Here is a 22,337-nt window from a genome sequence, read left to right as displayed (position 1 = left end):
GAGGCTTTGCAGGCTTTAGATGCCGGATCTGACCTCACTTTCCTTTCTCTTTCAGTAAACGAAACACATGAAATCGGGCCTCTGAGTGACATCAGTGTGGCAAACCGGTCCACACTCAGCTGGAGGCTCTCGGGCCTCAGCGCCAGCACCAAGTACAAGTTCTATGTGAAGGCCTGCACAGCCAAGGGCTGCGGAAAGCCGGTCACGGAAGAAGGACTAACGATGGCTCAAGGGAGTAAGTTAATGGGCAATATGTTTTCATGTGAAGAAGCTTTAACAATAATGGAAAACAATATTGAGAATATTCCAGGCTTGACATTTCCTTTGGAATTAGAGGAAATAAATTTGTTTTTCTTGCCATAAGAACAACCAGTGAAGTTTTTAATGTAGCCATGCAGCTCTTCGGAAAAGCTGAGCTTATCTGCTCCATTTGCCAGAAAGTACGGTGTTTCTGTCCCTGCTGATCAGCTTTGCAAGCTATACTAGGATCAGCGTATTGCATGTAGTTGTGAACAGAAAATTGAAGATCTAAATCTGTCCTCAGCAATATTATAAAAAGAAATTCTGCCCTTGTGTGAAAATGGGGGACTCCCAAGTGTACTAGGGACAGTTATGTGACGTGGGAAATCCGTACGAACGTAAATATGACTGTAGGGTATTTAATCCATTTTTTTATATTATTTTATCAGAGACTGGAAGTAAACATTTTTGTGCCACTTTTACCACATCCTAAAACATTGACAATCGGTGATTTAAAGGAAATTCTGCAGGCACTGTATCATAGCTCATCTTTCTCGTAACATTTGAAATGAAGTAAAATGTACTGTACTCAGCAAGTCTGAAAACTCTATGGTACCAAGGAACAAGTCCTTGCTATTAATCAGAAACCATTGCTGTGCAATTACCATGGGGAAGGAGAACGTGATAAGCAAAAGAGCCCTGGCTTCATCATTTTTATCAATGATAACAGTCTGGAACAATGTTGATATAAAATAGAAAAATGGTCCTTGTTGCACAATGTCCTATCAGACTTCCAAGCTGCAAAATCTCCTCGTTGACTGGAACTGTACAAAAGAAACAAGTATGAAGTACTTTAACTTATGAGGTCCCAGATCAGGATCCAGTCATTAAATACTGTCTGCTTGCTACACTGGTGGAACAAAGATTCTGTTTTGTTCTGTTTTTCTTTTTTTTGTTGTTTTTTTTTTTTCCTCCATTTTTGGCTGAATTTAGGCTACCCTATATGTTTCTCTGCTCCATATCTAGTTAGAAATTGCACATCTCTCCAAACAGATGCATAAACTGAAGGATCAATGTCCTGGCTCACCTCAGCTGCTGGAGCAGGGGCACCGCAGGGCTCTTCCCTGTCACACAGGCATTTCCTCCCCTCTGCAGTGGTTTCCCCTTCCACCTGCAGTCCCACAGATATTATTTTGAGGAAATTGCCCTGCCCAGGCTGGAGCATAGTGAAAAAATCTGGGCCAGGCTTTCCCTACTTGTTTCTATGAGACTTGTGTGGAAAATCATCCCAGGGAATGTCCAAGTCCCAAATTACATCATTGTATTTCTCTGTAGATTTTACAGACTTTGACCTTGAAAACTGCTGTTTTGATGGTAAATCCCCTTTGCCTTTGTTGCAAGGCTTTCTAGTCATCCCCTCCCTCTTACAGAGGCTGTGCTTGGTAGGCTGCCTGTACCATACCATTCACCTTAGGTGAGGCACTGCATCCTTGCAGACTGTTTGGTACCTCTTTGCTATACAAGTCAGCTCCTTCCCCAATGTTCTGGAGACTCCAGACGTGCTGTAATATACAGGTATTTGTGGTAGGAATTAAAATGAGCATGGGTTAACATTATTCTTTAGTAAGGAAAGTAAAAGATTTTTTTTTAAGCTAAAAATATACAATTTCACTTTCTTAGGTACCTCTTCTGGTCTTCATTGGGCATTCAGAATGATGTGTTTTGGCAACTTGAAAGTCTATTATTTCTTTAAGTAACCTTGTCAGATTTCTGACATCCCTGTATGACATGTTGAAAATGATGATAATGGTGCCATTCATTTTGCTCTCATTCTCTTCTTTCCTAAGGCTTTGTTTCAGCAGAGGCAACAACTGCTTCCTGTGGAACACATGTAGAATAGAGTAGTACAGTTAGCAAAAGCTGCAAGGGTCCAGTTCTGTGATGAATGTGTGCTCCTTGCACAAATTTGCTTGTTCTCAAGCCACCTTAAGTTAGGACACTGCATCTGTCACTGAAATGCCATTAGAGTTCTGTGTCATTATTTGCTGGCTAAATTGTTTGGACATTTTTCAACTAAACACGATAGGCTGAAAAAAAAAAAAACACTTTTCAGTGACCTTCTTGGGTTTTTAAACTGTGGTATGGGAAGCAAGGTGATTGCTCAAAATTAAACCAATCTCTCCCTTTGAAAAAATGGAGTGATTTCAAAAGTCAAAGTTTATCGCTTAAAATGACCCACATAAATGACAGATATAAAATGTGGTGCCCTCTGAAATGAAACTCGATGACAGAGGACTCCAAGCTGCTTTGGGTTTTGATTCAGTGATTCCATATCCAGTACATCCCGCTTTTGGTAATGAAAACATAAAGTTCTCATTGTTCATTTTAAGTCTCTGAATAGCTTCCACTGCTGCGATACGGCCTGTGCAGGCTGTGCCAGGGGTATTGCAGAATTTCACAATGCATTCTGCATTCTGAAAGTGGAGATGTCAAAGTAGGAGCAATGAAATCATTCACATTTTATCATTGATATACTTGATCTTCAACACTTCTATTGGTCTCATTTTTTTGTAGTTAACCTTATTGGCATAGTCTGGAATCTGAGAGACAAGTCTTTTTTTTGTTTGTTTGTTTTTATATGAACATATGTGAGTGTGTATGCATCAACACTAAAAAAAAAAGTCTGACTGGGGTAAATTATTATGCTCTAAATGATAATTTTGCAAGCGTGTAATTTCTGTGTAAACCATTTCCTGACAGTGACAGGCAAGAATGACTGAATTTAGTGAAAAAAATTAAAAATTGCCAATTAAATAACTATAAATCCCTGTGCAGATAAATTCTACTCTCTGACTACAGTTGCAGCATCTTCTTCTGTGAATGAACTATTCAGATTCTCTCTTTTTTTTTTTTTTTTCTTTTGTTGATCAGGAGTTACACGTCCCTTTGGTTAGCAACTCTTTACCAAAAGGTCAGTGAGTGGGTGTGATAGGAAAAGAAAAACATCTGCTCACATCTCTGTTCCTTCATTCCTCGGTGGAGCAGTGCTGCTCTGCAGCCTGCACGTGCCTGGCAGCAGCGGCAGAACCCCCTGCACCGCAGCGCTGCCTCTGTCAGAAGGTGCTGTCTCCCTGTAATTATTTAACAGAGGAAAACCACAGTTTAATATTGTCTCTAGGGTTAAATGCAGACCCACTGAAATTAGTGAGAAATAGAAGTAGGCCATAGAAAAGCTTTCATTTATAGCATCCTTGTTGCATGACCAAACACCACGCACATTGGCAGCTAATGCAAACTCCCTTAACTGAAATACCACTTTCCTATGAAGTATCTTAAACTTATTCAAAAATTACTCACATATGAAATGTTCTAATAGAACCAAAGGTCTTTATCTATTTTTGATAAAATACTGTGGGCAATCACGAAGAACCTGGGCAAAGGGGTATTTGCATTGTACTGCAAAATAAATAATAGTTTAATTTTTGTGGACTTATCTTGGTTTCATTCCAGAGATGAAGGTATGCTGTCTTTAGAAAATGTTTTATCTCTAATTTTTCATTTTCAGGCAGTATTTCTTAAATGACCTACAAACTAATTAATTTTCCACTTGAAAATGTTGATTTCCCAATGATCATTAGCTCTCAGAAGTATAACACAAAATAATGGTCTTACATATATGAAAAAAAAATCATTTAATATAACGGTTCTTTTTTTAACACAAAGCTTCTTTTTATCTAGAACTACCAGTGTTTCTGAAGGATTACCAAATATGTATTACATGTTAACAATGATTACTGTGTGTCCAAAATTGCAAGCTTTAATGAAAATTTCATCCAGAGGAAGCTACACAACTGTGGCTTTATTTTGCACAGAAGTCACGGAATAGAAGTTCACCAGTTTCATTATATTTCAATGGCAATTGGCACTTAACTCCCCCAGGCTTTTTGAGAATCTTGACCAGAAGTACTAACCTTCAGCACACATCATAAGATGAGGAAAGCAACTATCTGTAACAAAACATATGGTTTTAGTTCTCTTTTGCCACGGGCACAGCTGAAGAAAAATATAACTGCCATAGCTGTATGTAACCACTGGCATTGTTACCACCAAAGCCCCAGATTCTGGGAGAAAGCATACCGTGTTTTGTCATAATGAAGAGAACTTGAAATTTTGCTGACAAGTTTCCTTTTCTATCATTTGTGCCTCTCTGTTCTGCTGCCTCTGCTGCAGCCGGGGCACCTGCTGCAGAGGGAGGAGGAGGGTGTGATATGTCACTGCTTCAAAACCCTCTCACTTTAAGCTTGATGTCTAATATGCCTAAAAATAAACATATGAAATGTAATATGCTAAATATATCAGTCTTTGAGTACTTTAAGCAAATTTGCAGTTAGCTGTATGCCTTGCCTATGTATTGTGCCTTCCTTTCTTCTCTGCTACCAGCCTTCCTCAGTGCAGCCAGTGCAAAAGAGACGCAGCAAGAGATGAAACAAACTATAACCTTTCTTCTTGTCTGAGCTCAGATCTCTCCTACAAACAGTTGATTGCTAACTCAGTAGCCTCACCTATAAATTCTTCTCAATAAATTTTACACACAGCAGGTTTGCTAATCTACAGTTCAAAATATTCCCAATTTAGCATGAATTACTTCCTGCACTAAAAAAGCACAGAAGATGAAGGATACTTGTGATGCATATTTATACACTTTTAATAGCCAGGCAATAGGGGAAAACTAATGAAAGTTCATCTTCCCATTTATTGCAGCAGATGTATTTAGAAAGGTATGGTTATAAATTAGGATGTTGCCCACAATTAGTATTTAGCTGTTAGACTGCCAGCTTATTTAGTTAGGCGTGTTTTATAACGGATGTGCTAACTTTTGGAGAACTAGCACACTTGTAAGTCTTTGGGGGCAGTTTATATTGTTTTTCCCTTTATACCATAAGCTTCTATAAAAAAAGTGTTTTCTGTTGCTCTCATAAATCTCAAAGCCCAGTAGGAATATTGTAAAATTGCAGTTCAGTGTTTAATGTTCATGTAAGTCCCATGGTATGGTTGATAAATAGTGGGGGAGGATGAGAAGTGCTGGCGATATGCCTTTATTACTAATGCTTCTCCCGTATTGTAGATTAAAAACCTAACCCAACTGCTTTCAATTTTCTGAAGCTAATTTCTGCAGCTCACTGACCTTTCTGTATGTTGAGCTTTTCCTTATTTGTCAGGATGGTACACTGTGTTTTTTCTATTCCAACTACCACACTTGTCCCAATTAGCAATCCTTTCTCCTCTTTAGGTGCCAAATTGATTGTCTAACACAGACCAGAAAGAAAGCGTGTGGAAAAAAAATCACATAATCGCTTATCACTGGACAGTCTTAAAGACATCCCCATTTCCCTGGGGGGGGGGGGGGGGGCGGGGTGCAAATAGGTGGGATATGTGGACCTGTGAGAATGGTGTAACAAAATGCCCATGAACCACAGCTGTGGTATACTGTTGAGCTCTGTGTTGAACATTTTGCTTCCTAGGAATTCAGTGACCCCAAGGAGACCTATGCTGTTTGCAGATTGGAATATGTGATTATCATTTATGCTTGGCATGCATATGTGTTACATGGTGTGTAATGCACAATGGGTTTTAAGTTCACATTAATTCTTATTACTTTATGGATACTGTTTCCATTAAATGTATTTTTGTGATGTCTTGATTTCAGAACATGCAATTAAAATGTACCTGTGGTATCCTGTTGCTTAATTTGTAGTTTGATTAAAATTGTCTGAGTTTCATATACTTCACTTAGCAAAAACTACCAGTTGATGGATTAATTTATGCTAATTTGCTGTGCTTCACTATCAGCAGTTTTTCAGCTGTATGTGTTCCCTGTGGGTCCCAATGGTCTACTAATTTAACTGCTTATTGCAATACGTGTACACTTGTCTTCGAAAACTTTTCTTGAACTGCTTCTTTGATTGTGCTTACATTGGTCTTAATCTTTTTTTTTTTTCCTTCAGCTGTCATCTAAGCCCTAATCTCTCAAAGCTTCTTGCTTTGCTTGTTTACTAGTTTAAGTATTAATGAGCATCGTTTTACTTTCAGTGCTAATTGGTCAAGTAGTTTCCAAATTATACCGTGGGCTCAATCCTTAATTTAAAAGACTTCAAAAGGATGGCCAGATAAATCACACAAATTAGGCAACTGAATGCAATTAAAGAGCTACCCTTATCAGTGGTAGCTTCCAATTTTTTTTTTTCTGACATCGAGGGCAAGCACATGTGTATTGTACCCATTGGTTAACTACAGAGATTCCTCGTGTGAACACACAAGTCTGAACGTGCCTGGCTGAATTGACTGTTTGTGGTGTTCACAAAGTGAGTGCTCATGTTCAGAGAAGTCCTTTCTGTTACCCACAAATGATATTTTTAAAAAGTATATTTAATACTCTGCAATCTTAATGCAGACTAAAGTTACAGCAGGCCTTTTGCAAGTAAAGAGGCTCTAAAATGAGACCTATTGGAAATTCTCTTCTGCCTCTTAATCAAATAATAAACTCATCAAGAACATTTAAATACCTAAATGTCGATTTAAAAGAAAGCTTCCGCTGTAACTAAAGCAGTGCATTGTGGGCACTGTGGACTTTAAAAGGACATGGAAAATCACTGTCAGGGGAGAAATGAGTTACAAATCCCAATGTTAATTTTTTTCATGAGACATATAAGAATCCATTTCCAGATAACAAGCTGTCTGTGCTTCCCTGCTGAGTTCCATTCAATGGGAGAAGCATCAAACCCCAAATTATCTATACGAAGCAAGCCCATTTTTCAAGTTGTAATTTTTTAAGCACGCATGAGTTAAAGCAGATCCATAATCCCCCATCAATATTAACTTTCATCCTGGGAAATGTACAAAACCCTTCATAAACATCAGGATTATTTCAGTCTGCTGTTTGTTTTATCTGATAGAATATTAGAAATCAAATGGGGGAATGTTTTTTAGTTTACTCTCTGTTTTTGAAAATTAGATTATTTGATGACAAACGTTAAAAGTCCTCACGTGTCATATTTGTGTTTCTTGCATTATTTGTAACTATGTATTTCACGGGCCTTTTGTTCAATGAATTCAATTAATCAATATGACTTGAATATGTACATTCCATAGGTAAAGGGATCGGCAAGATTTCAGAAGCAGTAAACCCCACCCAAAAGTTTCACCCCATAGAGGCACTTGACCCTGGAACTGAATATACAGTTCGTCTAGTGACTAAGAATTGGGTTGATAACAATAGCATTTTTGAAGATGTAATTGAGACAAGGGGGAGAGGTGAGAAATGAAGCCCTTCAAGGTGACAAAGATTTCTTTTGAATGTCAATAAATGTTGACGTTTCATGTGACATTGTGCAGTGAAAGTGTACCAAAGACATTAATGCATCATGTGTCCTGTGGTTTTTAAGTTGACTCTTGCAATTGAGTCCCATAGGAGTGTAAATAAGTCTGTGCTTTAACTGAAGCACAAGAGCCTGGAACAATTACAAACCGTTACAAAACATAGCTTTACCTCCTATGTGATTTTGAAAGGGTATTGCTGTGATATAACCCATTTTAAATGTGCCAGTCCAGTGCTTTGCATGCATCAGGTGCACTTTTAACTCTGTTTCTTTCACAAAACTGCTTTTGCATGAGAGGCTTAACAATTCTCTGTTCAGCTTTCCTATTTGGCATTAATCCTTTGAGTCAAATACTCTCTCAGAATTACCTTCCCAAAATGTCTATATTGTGCCCTGTAGACAGCACATTCACCTTAAGTCTAAAAATGTCACGCTCTGGACATATTTCTGTCTTGTATTTCTTTAAGTTGAACACGATAAGTAGTGATAGTCTGATTCAATTATGATTCAGTGAAGAAAATGTTATGTATTCATTTAATGGCAGGCGTTGCCATTTTCCTCTGATTGATGTCTTTGTTTTTGTTTTTTGAACTCCTCTTCTGTTTCATGAAGCCTACGCTGGCATTTACGATGGGATTTCCACCCAGGGGTGGTTTATTGGACTGATGTGTGCCGTTGCATTGCTCACCCTACTGCTGCTAACTATTTGCTTTGTCAGAAGAAATAAAGGAGGAAAATATTCAGGTAAGTGAATTTATTGTCCTTCTGCTACGTTCGCATGTTAACAACAAACATTCTTCAGACTTTTATCTCTGGAGGCTGCAAAGCCATAAGCAAAAACATCCAATTAGGTTTTGTAGCTTTTGATAAATATCCACTGAATGGATTTTAATGAATATAAGTAAAACCATGCTCTCTGGATGAGACAGTGCTATGTGCTGGTCAGAGATCTAGCTCAGGCCCTGGATATTGCTTGTTGAATCTTTCAGTGCTTAATCCACCTATAGAGGCTTTTCACCAGCTGCACCTCCAAGCCTCCCTTGGCTGGAACATGTGCGCACTGCAGCCTGATAAATGCTGCTTAACAACTGCCATTACTTCCATGTGCAGCCAAACTGCTGAACAACAGGATGTTTTGCTAACCATAATTCTTCAGTTTTCAAAGTGACGAGTAAGGATTTATGTGTAAGCACTTGCCAGCTTTCTTAACAATTCAGTGGTGGCACCAAGCTCTCGGTGGAAGCATGCTTGTTTGGTACTGTCAGACACGTAGGGCAAGCTGGTGCCCTCAGGTTTAGGCTGTAGGTAATGACAGGTGGTTTTCCCATTGTGCCTGCAAAACAAAAAGTCCACAGCGGAACACAGCATACAGATCTGTGCTTTATTTTATTTGTACAGTGAAAGAAAAAGAAGATTTGCATCCAGATCCCGAAGCTCAATCAATAAAAGATGAAATCTTTGGGGAATATAGGTAAATAGGACTTGCTTTAACAAGCGTTTCTGTTTGTTGGGCTTTTGTTTGTTTTCAGATGTCATCATTATTTAGGACACTTTTCTAGCATGCAAGTAACTCTATTTTTCATTTTCAAAGCAAACCTGACAGGAGCGGATAATAGTAGGGATATACAGGTATATCCAGTATACTTAAATCCGCCCAGGTTGAGATATAAGTAAATGTTGATGTATCAGTGGTCATTTTTCACTTTTTATTATTATTATTTAGCATTGTATGAATAATGTAAATATATTTGATAATTTGGGCATCCTGCTCTGACGTCAACTGAAGTCAATAGAAAGACTTCTATATCTTCAGTGGGCTTCTGAAAGCCAGTCAGGCCCTAATCATGTAATATGGGGGATGTTCATTTTGTGGAATAAAACAAAGAAAAGTTTGAAATACTGTAAGAGATGACAAAAACAAACAAATGAGCAAACAAAATAAAACACCTCACTACAGAAGTTTCTGTAGGAGAACTGAAATAATCACTTTGGCTGCTTTAAAATATCTAAAACTTACAATATTATGTAAGTGTGTTATGAAGAAAAAAGCATTGTTATGAGCTATGCTGGCCTTAAAGACATGAAATTTCTGATGAAATCCCACTTATATATACAACATTATTTGTACTGGAATAGGTTTTTTTTCTGCATAATTTCATCTTTATTTAATTTTTAATGCTTTCTAATGGGACAAATATTTAGAAAGGTAAGAAAGTCCTGAGGTTAATAACTTTAACCCCCTCTCCTTTCCCCTCAAAGTCCAAACTTGTCTTTTTTATAAATAGAAATGCCATGTGCAGAAAAGTAGCAAATATTTTTACTGTATAGATTATACGTGTAGTTGATTTTATGCTGAAGAGGTAAAGTTCAGGTGCATTTCTCTGTCTTTCCTTATATAACATCACCAAAGCTTTCACACTGAATTGGTGTTAGCAAGGACCATTCCTGAGTAATTATGTACCTAGTTCAGAGCCCTGATTTTTGTTTTTAATCTACCTTCCCCCTCCCCTTTGTGTATGATTATTTTTGAGAGCTGAAAGCATGTTTAGAATATGCAGACACATCTGGAACGTTTCCTTTACCCTCAGCCCCTGTCTGGCTGCAGAGGCAGGGACAGACTCTAGCCGTGTGTGTGAGCAGCCTGCAGGATGTGCAGGATGCTGGAGCCATACAAGCCATGGCGGGCTGCTTGGGACCAGCTTCAATTTACAGAGAAATCAGTTACAGCCAAAGCTGCTTAAGGCACCTTGCAGGAGATGGTAAACATTACGAGCAGTGACATGGGAGATGCATATGGCCATGTATGGCTGTAAGACCTATCTCTACAGTTAAGAAGGGTTTCACTGTCACTTTTTATTGAGTGAGCCAAGGCACTGCAAAATTTTAACTTCCTTTTAACAGGAAGTTAAAAGTGGCGTTTAGCTGAAAGCGTTTTCTTAATTCTTTAGAGATAAGTAAAGGTCAACCAAATGTCATGTTCAGTCAGGAGAGGTTAGGCTGCTTTGGTTGTTCTTCTGCATTGCTATTAGGATGAATAGATAATGTAATTTTCTGTTTTTTTCTTAGTTTTGGTGGTTTGTCCATTTCCAAAAAATTGCCATTAAACAAATACGTTATATGAGCAGATTAATATGTTATTTATTAATTCTGTTAATCAGAACATCATACCTGTGGGAAATTCAGGCATACAATAGGTCGGTGTAGATGAACTGGCTGATATCCACTGGACCAAGCAGAACTCATGTTCGTGTTGTTCTCAATGTACAACCCACAGAGAAATGTTCCTTTGGTCTTCCCTCCTGTTTTCACAGTAGAAGAGCTGTTTCCGTGCATGCAATCAAAAGCTAGATTTTTGGAAAGGCATTTCTTTGTTTTGTAGTGACAGCGATGAAAAGCCGCTGAAAGGCAGCCTCCGGTCAATTAACGGGGACATTAAAGCCACCGAAAGTGCTGATAGTCTGGTAGATTATGGAGAAGGGGAGCACGGGATGTTCAATGAAGATGGTTCATTTATTGGAGCTTATTCTGGATCTAAGGAAAAAGGATCAGTCGAAAGCACTGGGAGCTCTACGGCAACTTTTCCTCTGCACGCGTAAAATACTAGTGAGAAGATTCATGTTTAATTGTGCTATTTATCTTGATTAGTACTCCACAGTTACCACAAGTGATTGGAAGCAGGTTGCCAGTTGAGACAGTCAGGAACCTGACATCCAGGTAATAGAAAAAAAAGTCACTGCCACTAAGAGATGATTTCTGAGACTTTTCCATCCTAATTTTCAGGTGTTTTATTCTAATTGAAACACAACAAAACATTCTTTATTATACAAAATGTGTCACTCAGTCTTACCAAAACGGAATTTCTCAGTGTTACATATGTATAGTTAACTGCTTTGCCATGTTTCTTAGGTTTGGAATATGTTTCTCTGTATAGCATATTTTTTTTCTTGTTTGGCTGTTGTCACTTTGTACATACATTTATACATACTATTCCCTCATGTATCATGACCGCAGCGTTACTGAGGTCAGAACAGAGCAAGGAAAGTGGACAAAAAGGCCGGTTACTCTGCAAAGTGACACAGTGCATCCTAACGAGAAAAATGATATTTTAAACTACTTAAGAAATATATTCTATATATTATATAATTTTTTTCATAAATACGTAAACTCCTTTGCTTTTGATATTCTAAAAGTATTTTAGTGGTTACAGCTGACTGCAATTATCAGTACTTTGAAATGCAACTTTATCCACAGAAAATATGCTCTGAAAAGATGAAGCTCTGGCCTTGTGGATAAATCTTCTGTCCAGTAGCTGGCACTATTTCCTTAAATAAGTTAAGCTGCAGTAACTTTCCTGTGGCAAGGCGAAACAGGGTTCCCATCCACCATCATTGGAAAGAATTTTATTTTATTTTATTTTCCTTAGTCTCTGCAAGCTGCATTTCTAAGCAAAGCGCTTTTTGTCCGTCTCATATCTGTATATTTGTGTGCTAGCATACATTTCATGGAGACGTTGTACAGATGATATTAATATTGACACAAGTGAAAATTAGCCTTGTTTTATTTTGAAATGAGACATGTTGCTAGCATGGGTCTGTATAGCTGTGTAGGAATAGAATTGCTTCTCAGTATGAGTTTCAGCCAGCAAAACTAGTTTTTGACAGAGTTGTGTGTATACCGGTCATATAAGTCTTACTTCCTTCTACGGTCCCATAAAATAGATCTACCTGACTTTCTGAGAGATCGTTTATTTTCACCAGTTCACTGTTAAATAAACAAAGGCAAAAGCAAAGAGAAAATATTATGGTATAGTTTCTTTTATATTTTGTTTACTGAATGCTGGTTTGAATCTGGTTCTGTTCTTTACCAGTCCTTTCCACCACTAACTCAGCAAAGCTGTACAGCACATTTTTTTGGTCTTTTTGTATTGGAATCTCCTGATTTTCTTTAAAAAGATTTGTATTTTGAAATATGCTTATTTGAGTTGAGTGTTAATATTGTTTCATTTCTTTTTGAACTTACAAGTGACCATCACTTCAAGTTAAATGTTTTTTAAAAACTTACTCTAGGAGGTCCTAAAAGCCATTTTGTGTCATGATATTAATTAGGGAAATATCCCTGATGGTTCCTTCATGGTCTCCATTACTTCAGTGGAAGAAAGAGAGGAAGCAAGGATTACTCGTATGGTTACGGGTTTACAGGTAATGCCGATGACTAAAGCTCTGTTAGTCACACACAGAGATAGATGTACTTGGCTGGAAGAGGAAAGGCCATGGTCCACAGGCAGCTAACCACGCATGTGGGATCCTCACTGGGCAGCTGGACTGTCAGATATGCTCAGTGATTTCTGAACATAGTGAGGGGTCTTGGGTGCTCAGTGCTTTTGAATATCTGTTACTCTTTTTTTTTTTAATTTTTATTTTTTTTTCATAAGGCCTTTTCCTGCAGCCTCGATTTTGAAAAAGGAAACCCCAAACAGCCACCTCAAAACAAAAACAAACAAACAAACAAACAAAAAACACCCTAAATCCCAACTGTATGAGCATGGCAGGATGAGCAGGAATCTACCCTGAATCCAAAACAGTTCCGTTCCATGTCCATGACCCCTGTGATGGTGTGAAGGAATTGACTGAGTCATTCATTTTTTATTATTTATAAGGCTTTTTTTTGTTTGTTTCACTCAGTCCAAATGCTGAGGTAGTCCAAAAGTCATTCTCATTTTAAAAATAAATAAATAAATAAATAAAAACCTTCATTTGTAAAGAAGGGAGGGCATAACTGGAGAAATGTGAAAACTAGCATCTTGTCAATAGAGACATTTCCCACCAGGATCTTTATCTTCATCTGGTCTTGCTGTAGCCCAACCCAGATGAAGACTAGGAGGTGATGAGGCTTGTGACGCCCTCTGTTACAATGTTCTTCTGGTTTTAAGGTATTTCCTCTAGGAATCATCTACACTAGCTCAAACTACTGCAACACTGATTGCAGGCAGCCATTGTTTTGTTTTCTCAGTCATTTTCATTTAAATGTTTTGTGTTTTGAATTGAGATATTTCTGCTGATACTTTGTAAATATTAAAGTGAGCCCCCAAGTCTTCTCTCTCCCAGCCACTGGGCATCTCCAGTGGTGAAAAGGGGACCACCTGCAGCTTTCTCCAGTCCTTGGAGAAATGGATCCTGAAAAAACCGGTCTGCCCATACCAAGGATTCAGCTCCATCTCACATTGCTCCTCACCTTCCTTAGCATCTCCCAAACCTGCATAAGCTTACAAAACCCCTGGGCATTTTTCCTGGAGGGACACTGAGAGAGTGTCATTAGTCAAAGATGTTCAAGGGACAGTCAAGGAATAAAATTAGGGCAGGCTCCCCGCCATGGCTTCACAAATTTCCCTGTGCAGAGCTCACGAGGGGCTGAAACAGGCAGAGCTTTCTCACCCGTGGAGTCCTCACCCAGGACCCTCCTCAGTGCAAGGCTGGATGCAACCCATCAGCAGTCATGGTCGTGTTTTCTTGTACTTGGGTCGATGCAGATCAACCAGACTCATTGTCCCAGAAAACACCTATGTTAAACAGACACAAATTTCAAATCATATTAGCGAGTGTCAAATTATTGAAGAATGAATAAATCCCCTGTGCTATCACTTGCTCCGTTGCTGCTAAGAGATGTTTATGACATTCCTATGATGTGCTACTCATCTGTGCTGGTATGAGTGCTTTTTCGATTAAAATTTTAATTCAGATCCTTAAATCTTAATGTTAGTGTTTCATTATGCCTCAGGGCCTAAAAATCATACAGTGACAAAAAGATGTGCAATGGAATTTGTGCAGTGTGAGCTGACTTTTGAGGAATATGCACAATGAATATTAACCAAATGGCTAAAACTCCCAGGGAGTCTAACTCACAGGAACGTTTTTCTCTTTTCCAATCATTTCTTTTCCATTTACTTTTTTTTTCTCTATTGTCATTTTATTTTACATTGTAAGGGCAGCACTCACACAGCGTATTTTGGAAAGTGTAGGATACAAATGGATTTTCAGAGATTTGTTTTCAGAAGTAATCTACCAGAGCAATCTTGTACTTTCCTGAGCAGATTTCTGTGATTGCCAGGAGATGGGTTCAATTTTTGTCCAGGGCACGTTGTTACAGGTGAGAGGAAATGTGGCCACGCAGGTTGAATAAAAAGTGTCACCAGCTGTACAGCTGTTGCAAAATGGCCTATTAGTCGAATAACATAGTTTTGCTCTGGCCAGGAGTATTTATTAAAATGGGATGATGAAGTCAGCCATGGCCAGTGTGTGAGCCTGTAGACCGCATTGGATAGGTAATTATTAATTCCCTGGTTCCATGGGTGTTCACTTGGTTACATTTGGCTCTGCTGTGCCACTACAATTTGCTTCCAGTACGAGTGTGGGAAATGACACTTTCACATTGGATGTCTCCGCCAACCCTGGATGCAGTTTCCTCCTGCAAGGAGGAGGCATTTCCCTGTCTCCAGAGGTCCTCGCTTGTAGACTTAAGCAGAGTTCTTTTGAGCAGTAGAGGCACGGATGTTTCTCAAAAAGCTGTAAGGATTTGACTGTGCATAAGATTAAGCAAATAAAATCAGTTCCTCCTAACTAATGGGGAAAAAAAAACAACCCTCTGTGCAAGCTCATTGCTAGTGAGCAACAGTTTGCATTCACAGAGCAGTGCATCATTGATTTTGTACAGATCGTAATTTCAGACCTAAGTTTTTATTCAATACATATATATACTAAAATGGGAAAATCTGGAAACCTATCACAAGAAATCCCTATTTCTGTGCCACTCTTCAGCAGAGAGTTGCATGTGGGGCTGAGCATCAAAGCTCCTCTGGGGCTGGATCCATAGCAAGAGCAGGATTAAAAATCAAATCAGAAAATGGCTTTCCCCTCTGGATTAAAATGTTTGTATGTGTAGCAATATAAAAACTTCTGTTATGCAAGTTAAAATGGATTTAAATAGCATATCATTTAATGTTTTCTGTTTTGTTGTTCTATTATACAAATTTTAATGAGTAGCTCTTTTCTCTGCTAGCTGCTTCCATTGACTTAATGGGTCAGATCCAATGCATAAGAGGTTTTAATAAAACTTTTTAGGCCGTTATTCTTTTCGAAATGAAAACAAATATTAGCACAATCTTTCTATACAAAGGTTGTTTGGGTGGTGTTTGTTTGTTTGTTTTTACGGTAATTCCACATGTAGTTTTGTAAACTAAAATTAGAGTGACATTCACTGATCCTTTGACACTTCTGAACGGAAATCTCATTATAACTTTTTATAGCTTTTATTTTGCAGGTGAGTGGTAAGTCTAGATTAGTTCAAGTACCTGAAAGGACAGTAAAATAAACAAATGAATAAATAAATACGGTTCTTCACGGCAAGAATATTTCCTTTCTTTGACAACAGATCAAGCCCTCAGCTGCTTCTCTTTAAATGTGTAGTGTTTCAGAGTAAGGCGTACAACAATGTTGGAGTACCAGTACATGTTTACATTGCAGTTCTGTATCTTTCACGTAAAAGTTTCAACTACACGATGAAGCAAGTGAGTTTTGTGATCTGCACTGGTTTGTTCAGCTGTCATGCAGGAAACAATGCGTGGGTTTGAGCCAAAGCATTCTGTCTGTTTCATTTTTTATTATTTTTACTTTAAACAAGATACTTTGTAATTTCATGAGAAAAGATCAAAGCAAATGTGGTGTCACCGTTAATGTTCCTTTTTGAGCTAAATATTAGTGTGCATTTATTAAAGTTTAGAGAAACGTATTGTACTGTAGTGGCTGTTTGTATCATGCATACGTGCACGTATGGTTTTAAAAGATATTTTCATTTTACATGAAATTCAACTTTGCTAATAAAAGTTTGACTTGATGTAATCTTCAAAAGCCTTAGCTGCAATCAGCAGGTTTGGTTTGTTTTTGTGTGTGTGTTGATGGTGGTGATTTTGGTGATGTTTTTTTTTTTTTTTTTTTTGATAATATTTCTTTGCCAGTCTCCATACATAGCCTCTGCGGTTTGTGCTGGGTTTGTGTGGCTGCAGACAGACAGACAGACAGACTGCCCTGACCCACACCAAAGCAAAGCAGGGCAGAACCTGAACTGCTGGCACAGGTGCATGGCATGAAAACTTCCTGGACCAAATTATCATTCTCTATAACGGTAGCACGTATATTATGCATTATATACTCTGGTTGTGTCAGTAGCATCACATAACCTCCTAAGCACACACAGCGTTAACCCAAGTGGCAGGTGAAATACCTGCAAGAATAAAATTATCCAGTATTAATATACACTTAGCAATGAAATGGCACAGCATTTGGCCACAGCACAGCCACATTGGCACAGCATTTGGCCACACAGCACATTTGGCACAGCATGGCCACAGCACAACCAGACCTGACCAGAGGTGAAAGCTCCTGATCCAGCTACACGTGGTAGAACCCAGCTAGAGAGGTTAGTAGGGCTGGTCTCTGCTCCTCTGATTAAAGGTCATTATCAAATGGTGAGTTGATAACCTAGTAATTCCCTCTCTTTCCTTCTCTTCCCATGTGGAAATCCCCAATTATGCTAAAAGTCTGAAATCTAAGTGTATTTATTTTATAGAAATTTAAGATTTTTTTTCCCCCCAAGGAAATTAGAAAAATAAAATATCTGTAGTTCTCTTGCTGCTAAGTCTTAAAATGGTTATCCTGCCTTCGTGTGTGTTTTTGTTTGGTTGGTTTTCTCACAATATTCAGCACTGTATGATTTCTTTATTTCCATGCTGCCTGTCCATGGAGAACAGTTAACCAGGCAGCGTCACAGCTGTCCTACCCCCAAAACAGTAAAACCACTGCTATTGAGAACTCATTAAAAGTCATCAGACAAATCTGTAACAGCTGATGTTGCTACCAAATCCATTAAAAAAAAAAAAACAAAACAAAACAAAAAAAAAACCTCCTTAGCAGAAATCTGAAAGATCTAGTCTGTGCTCAAGTGTGAGACATGAATTGCTCACTGCCTTCTAACCCTGGGGAGTTTTCTGTACTATCTTGAGAATATTTATTAGGGAGAGAAATGCTCATCTTTCTCTCTCTCTCAATCTCTCTCTTTCTCTCTCTCTTTTTCCTTCTTTCTTTCTCTCTTTCTCTTGTGTTTAGATATTTCACTTTAGCAGGAAGGTTTCAGGACTTTTCTAATGCTTTCTTCACCTGCAAAAGCTCCTGAATATCTTCAATGTAGATGCAGGAACAAGCAGGACCGTGCTAACAAGCATTCACCTTTCAGGAAGGTATCAAGGACATTCCACACTTCCATTATTATTCATGTTGTGGAATAATGAGATTTATACTTTTCCCAATAACATAATGGAGAGAAAAAGTCTTACAATCATGTGCTTCACTGGAGGGAGAACAAAGTGGAGGCTGCCACCGCCAGGAGCCTGGGTTGCAGGTCCCAGCCCTGCTGCCCCTGTGGCACCCAGCCTGCACATCCCCAGCAAAGGCTCGAGGGGATAATTCTTGGCTTTGGTGTTTTGCTTTTAATACTAATTTGCCATTATTGGTATTATTTTGAGTGCAGAGCATAATTTCTGATGTTAAAATCTTATATTCTGTCCTCAATAGTACAATAAAATGTCATTACTTTTAGACTTTTACCATCTGTTAACGAGCTTGAAATGCAGCGGCGTTCATTCGTCCCTGTGGTGAAATACCACCAGCCCCACTCATCGGCCCTATTCACCTGAAATTCATGAGCTCTGCGGGTTTGAAATCTTACTCAGTAAGACCTAGGCAATGTTTCTGACATGCTCAAAGTCAGTGCCATGGGTCAACATCTCTGAACTTTTGTGGACTTTTTTTTTTTTTTTTTTAAGTAAAGAAAAGGGAGGGAGGAGAACTAAGGAATGCTTTTGTAAGTGGGTATGTTTGCCTCTGACTTTTCTGAACTTCCCAGCTCCAGGAATCCCAGGACTTTGGATCCGTGAATAACAGGGAGAGCTTAACTCTTCTCTTTTGGGTTTGTTTCAACAGGAAGAAAAAAAAAAAAAATGTCAACCCCAAAAACCAAAACCCACACCTAATCTCCAAGCTTGGGGAGCCCTGAGAGCACAGCCTAAAGGCTCAAAAAGCAGAGGGGAATGGAAGAGCAGCACATGAATTCTTCAAACAGGCAGGACTGTGACTGTGGCTCTGGCTTTCAAAATTGAGAGTTTCTCTGAATGAGCAGCACATGTTCTGACTAATTTTGGCAAAGCTCATAAAAATATGCATTTCTCAATCCTATTATTTATGAGTGTAAATTTGTCTACATCCCTCCCTGCCAAATGGTCTGAACATTAAAATTTTCTCACATCTGCAATTTAAGTTTCCACTTTAGGAAAAGAAACTTTAAACTGAACCAGCTCATTTCATCAGCCTGTTATCAGTGCCCATTGTATTTTCAGGTTTCTGTCAGTTTGACAAGACATAGCTGAGCCATTTCTTATAATCATGATAATAACCACTAAAAACTGATGGATTTTTCTGCAGTTGAAAATACAGACTAATTCTTGCCATAATTATCAAGTCTTTAAATGGTAATTGCACACTGTTACCATCTATCCGCTGTCAAATTTATTTCAGTAATTGACCTCCTAGTCCAGGAATTAGAGACAGCCTTTGATTATTGGTTCAATTAGTCTTAAAGCTTCATGTCTCTCTCTCTCTTTTTTTTTTTTTTTTTTGTAGAGGTGGGGTGTGGGGAGGTATCTGAGTTATCCAGGCAGCTGAAGAAGGTACTAAGAATGTCACTAAATATTTCTTATCTTTATCACTTTCCTACTGTACACACTGAGACTCATTTTTAACCACTCTATACAGGTATATTGAGGTTCTGATGAGAAAATTATTGACTGGTTTTGTGGTTTTCTTTATTTTCACCATATTGTGAATCTTTCCTTGGGCAACGGAATGAGCTTTACTGCAATGGTGTAGACCACAGCTATTTTCGGACACAAGAAGCACGTTGGCTATTTCTGCACGCTGTGGTTGAGCTGCTGCACCCTAAATGCTCCCAAAAGGAGCTGTTCATGTCAGGCTGGGGCACTGCTCAGTCCGTTTTGTTACAAATGTATGCTTTTGGATATGGACGCACATCACTGCCCTGCCTTGAAGAATGTGGTTGGGAGCCTGGGCTGGGGCTCAAAAAGGAGATTTCTGCTTTAGGGCTCCACTATAAGGAGGAATACTTAGGGATATATAAGGAGGCCTATTTAGGGCCATCCTATAAGGTTGTGGGGAGCTCTTCAAGAAACTGGTGCTCACAGCACAGGTTTGATGTGTGATGTTAGTGTGATGGGTTGAGGTACCCATGGCATTCCCAAAATATAAACCACTCGCGTTGCTCACCACCTTTTCAGCGTCTCCACATAGCTGCTTAAGAAAACACGTTTGCTCATGGGTATACCCTCTTGTAGTGAAGTCCCTGAAAAAAATCCATGAGCAAAAAGCAGGCCAGGCGTTGGACCCCTTTACTCTGTGGTACCCACGCTTTCCAGCAGGAGAAAGGCAGAGGTAAGGACACGTGGTTTCCAAGACCGTTGTTAGAAGAAACGCTTGCCACACAAAATGGCGAGGACATGGTTTTTGGGGCTGGAAGAAAAGAAATATTTGTGCTGACTTTGACACCCACAGCCCTGCGAAGATGCAGAAACGTGTGCAGCTTTATTTGTTCCTTGCTCTGTGTACAGCGAGAGCAGTGGATTTACGCAGCAGTTTCGGCTCTGATTTTACTCATGTGAATGAAAGAAAACGCGTATCAGCGAGGGCTAAATATAAATGTCTTTTCTGTCTTGCAACTTATCAACTATTTAGGCACATCTTTTTCCTTTGTCAAAGAGAAACAAAGCCCTGTATGGACTCCCTGACTGGAGACTGGCTGTTTTCTGTGGCACTGCTTGCTTAGTAGCTGGGACAGGAGGCAGCGGTCACCTCTAGTGGGCTTCGGTATGCCCTTCCCTCCCTGCCCCAATCTCCTTTCCCACACATTTGCGTATTTTTTTCCCCTTTGCACATTTTATGCATGGAAATTCAGCATATTATGTGAGTTTGTGTGGGAATATATGTTTATGAGTTTGTTGCATGTACACAAATGAGTCTTCCTGTACCAACAGAAGAAAATGAGCGGAATAAAACAGAAATCTGCTTTCAGGTTTCTACTCCAAGATGAACAGCAAGCAGTAAAATAAAATAACCTCCCCCTGTATGTAACAGATACCTGATATAGAGTTTTAATTATTTTTACAGCAGTATTTTATTCAGTTCTGCCTTAATTTTAATCATCGGTTGTGATTGCTAAGTTTTGCAATCCACATCTGAGGCTGGCAACGAGAGCAGCGCAGCACAGCTATCTTTCATGCCGCCGTCTTCTGCAGACCAAAACATCTGCTGGTGATGCAAACAGAAGCTGTTCTTGGCTTTTTTAATTTCAGATGCTCACAAACTGATAACTTTTTTTTTTTCATAAGAGGAACCAATTACTGAATACAAACTAATGTATTCTAGAGTTTCATATTCTGCAGCTTTCACCTGGCGTTTCCGCTCCCTGCTATTATCCCAACTCCCTTCTGTTCTTTGCCACTTGGAGCAGAAAAGCAAGTGTTGCTGTGGTTACACCGGGGAAATAGGCAGATGCTGCAACATGCATGATGACTCTTCCAGGAAATGCTTCAAGATAATTACAAGCAGCAATTGTGCTAGGGATATTGCTTGTTCCTGTGTCTCTTCAGATAATAACTTTTATAACCTCCTTGGCTGTGTCCTCTGGAAGGATCTGAGGACATAGTGATTGTAAGAAATCACCTGAGATTATTATTTCCCTGCTTTTTCTCCCTCCTGGACTGAAAGACAGCCTTCCCTGCACCTCAATAATGTGTGCTCTAACTCTCCTGCCTCCAGTTCTTGAGTTTCAACTGTGTTTCACCATCTATTTTTTATTCTTGAAACTCTTGCTGCTTGGGGATTTAAGACTAGACCTTCAAAACAGCTAACACATCCCAGTCCAATTCTTAAACCCTTGTTTACCTGTGGCCTAACCTGCAAGTGCTTGACACCCATAGGTATACAAGCACAGCTGTATTTTAATATTAAATTTTATTGTCTCCCTGTAGTTCCTTTCCTGGATGTGTGTACCCCAAAGCTCTCAGTCTTAACTGTACAGAGCACCTCCTGCACGAGTGGAGGAAGGATTGCCAGCTGCGCCTCCTTCCTCACAGCCTCAGTTGAGCAGGTTTGACCATGGCAGACCCAGCTGGATGCTGGGGCAGCAGGACACCATGTCCAGTCCTTAAGATGTGCCCATACTGATGGGGCTGGACCCCCACAGGGTCGCCTGGGGGCGAGGACCTTGGGACAGGAGGTGCATCCTGGAGATCTCTGAGGTTGGAAGAGCTCTTCCTGGATAAGTGCTCCAACCAGCGAAGATGGCCAGTAAGATCAGAGTGCTTAAAATAAAAATAAAAATAAGATAAAAATCCCATAACAAAAAACCTCCTTTAGTCTTCTTTCAGCATTAGTTACTGTTCTTGCCTAGCGGTAAAATGCAAAAGCTCTGGAGAGACATGACATTTAAGACTTTTAAAAGGTATCTTGAGCTGCAGGGTTTCCTCTTTATGAAGATCTAGCTTCTGCCATGGTTGCAAAGGGATGGGCCCAGATCTCTCCCAAGATGTGTGCAGGGAGTCTAAGC

General features: G+C 39.2%; 1 protein-coding gene across 2 annotated transcripts in view; it reads left to right on the top strand.

Annotated features, from left to right (window-relative positions):
- CHL1 (cell adhesion molecule L1 like) overlaps window positions 1-13,099 on the top strand; it is an 82,220-nt gene extending 69,121 nt beyond the window's left edge. Inside the window, exons 23-26 of one of the 2 annotated variants that reach the window (XM_035546875.1) lie at window positions 56-235; window positions 8,229-8,360; window positions 9,015-9,087; window positions 10,996-13,099. In XM_035546875.1, coding sequence (XP_035402768.1) covers window positions 56-235; window positions 8,229-8,360; window positions 9,015-9,087; window positions 10,996-11,212 — 602 coding nt within the window. In that variant the 3' untranslated portion in view covers window positions 11,213-13,099. The remainder of the gene's footprint in view (window positions 1-55; window positions 236-8,228; window positions 8,361-9,014; window positions 9,088-10,995) is intronic. The other variant, XM_035546877.1, reaches the window with a different exon arrangement.
- Window positions 13,100-22,337: the final 9,238 nt, after the last annotated feature.

Source organism: Cygnus atratus, chromosome 10 (genome assembly GCF_013377495.2).
Source record: "Cygnus atratus isolate AKBS03 ecotype Queensland, Australia chromosome 10, CAtr_DNAZoo_HiC_assembly, whole genome shotgun sequence".
In the NCBI taxonomy this organism is placed as follows: domain Eukaryota; kingdom Metazoa; phylum Chordata; class Aves; order Anseriformes; family Anatidae; genus Cygnus; species Cygnus atratus.
The sequence above is the reverse complement of the archived record's forward strand: the minus strand, read 5'-3'. Positions and strand labels throughout refer to the sequence as shown.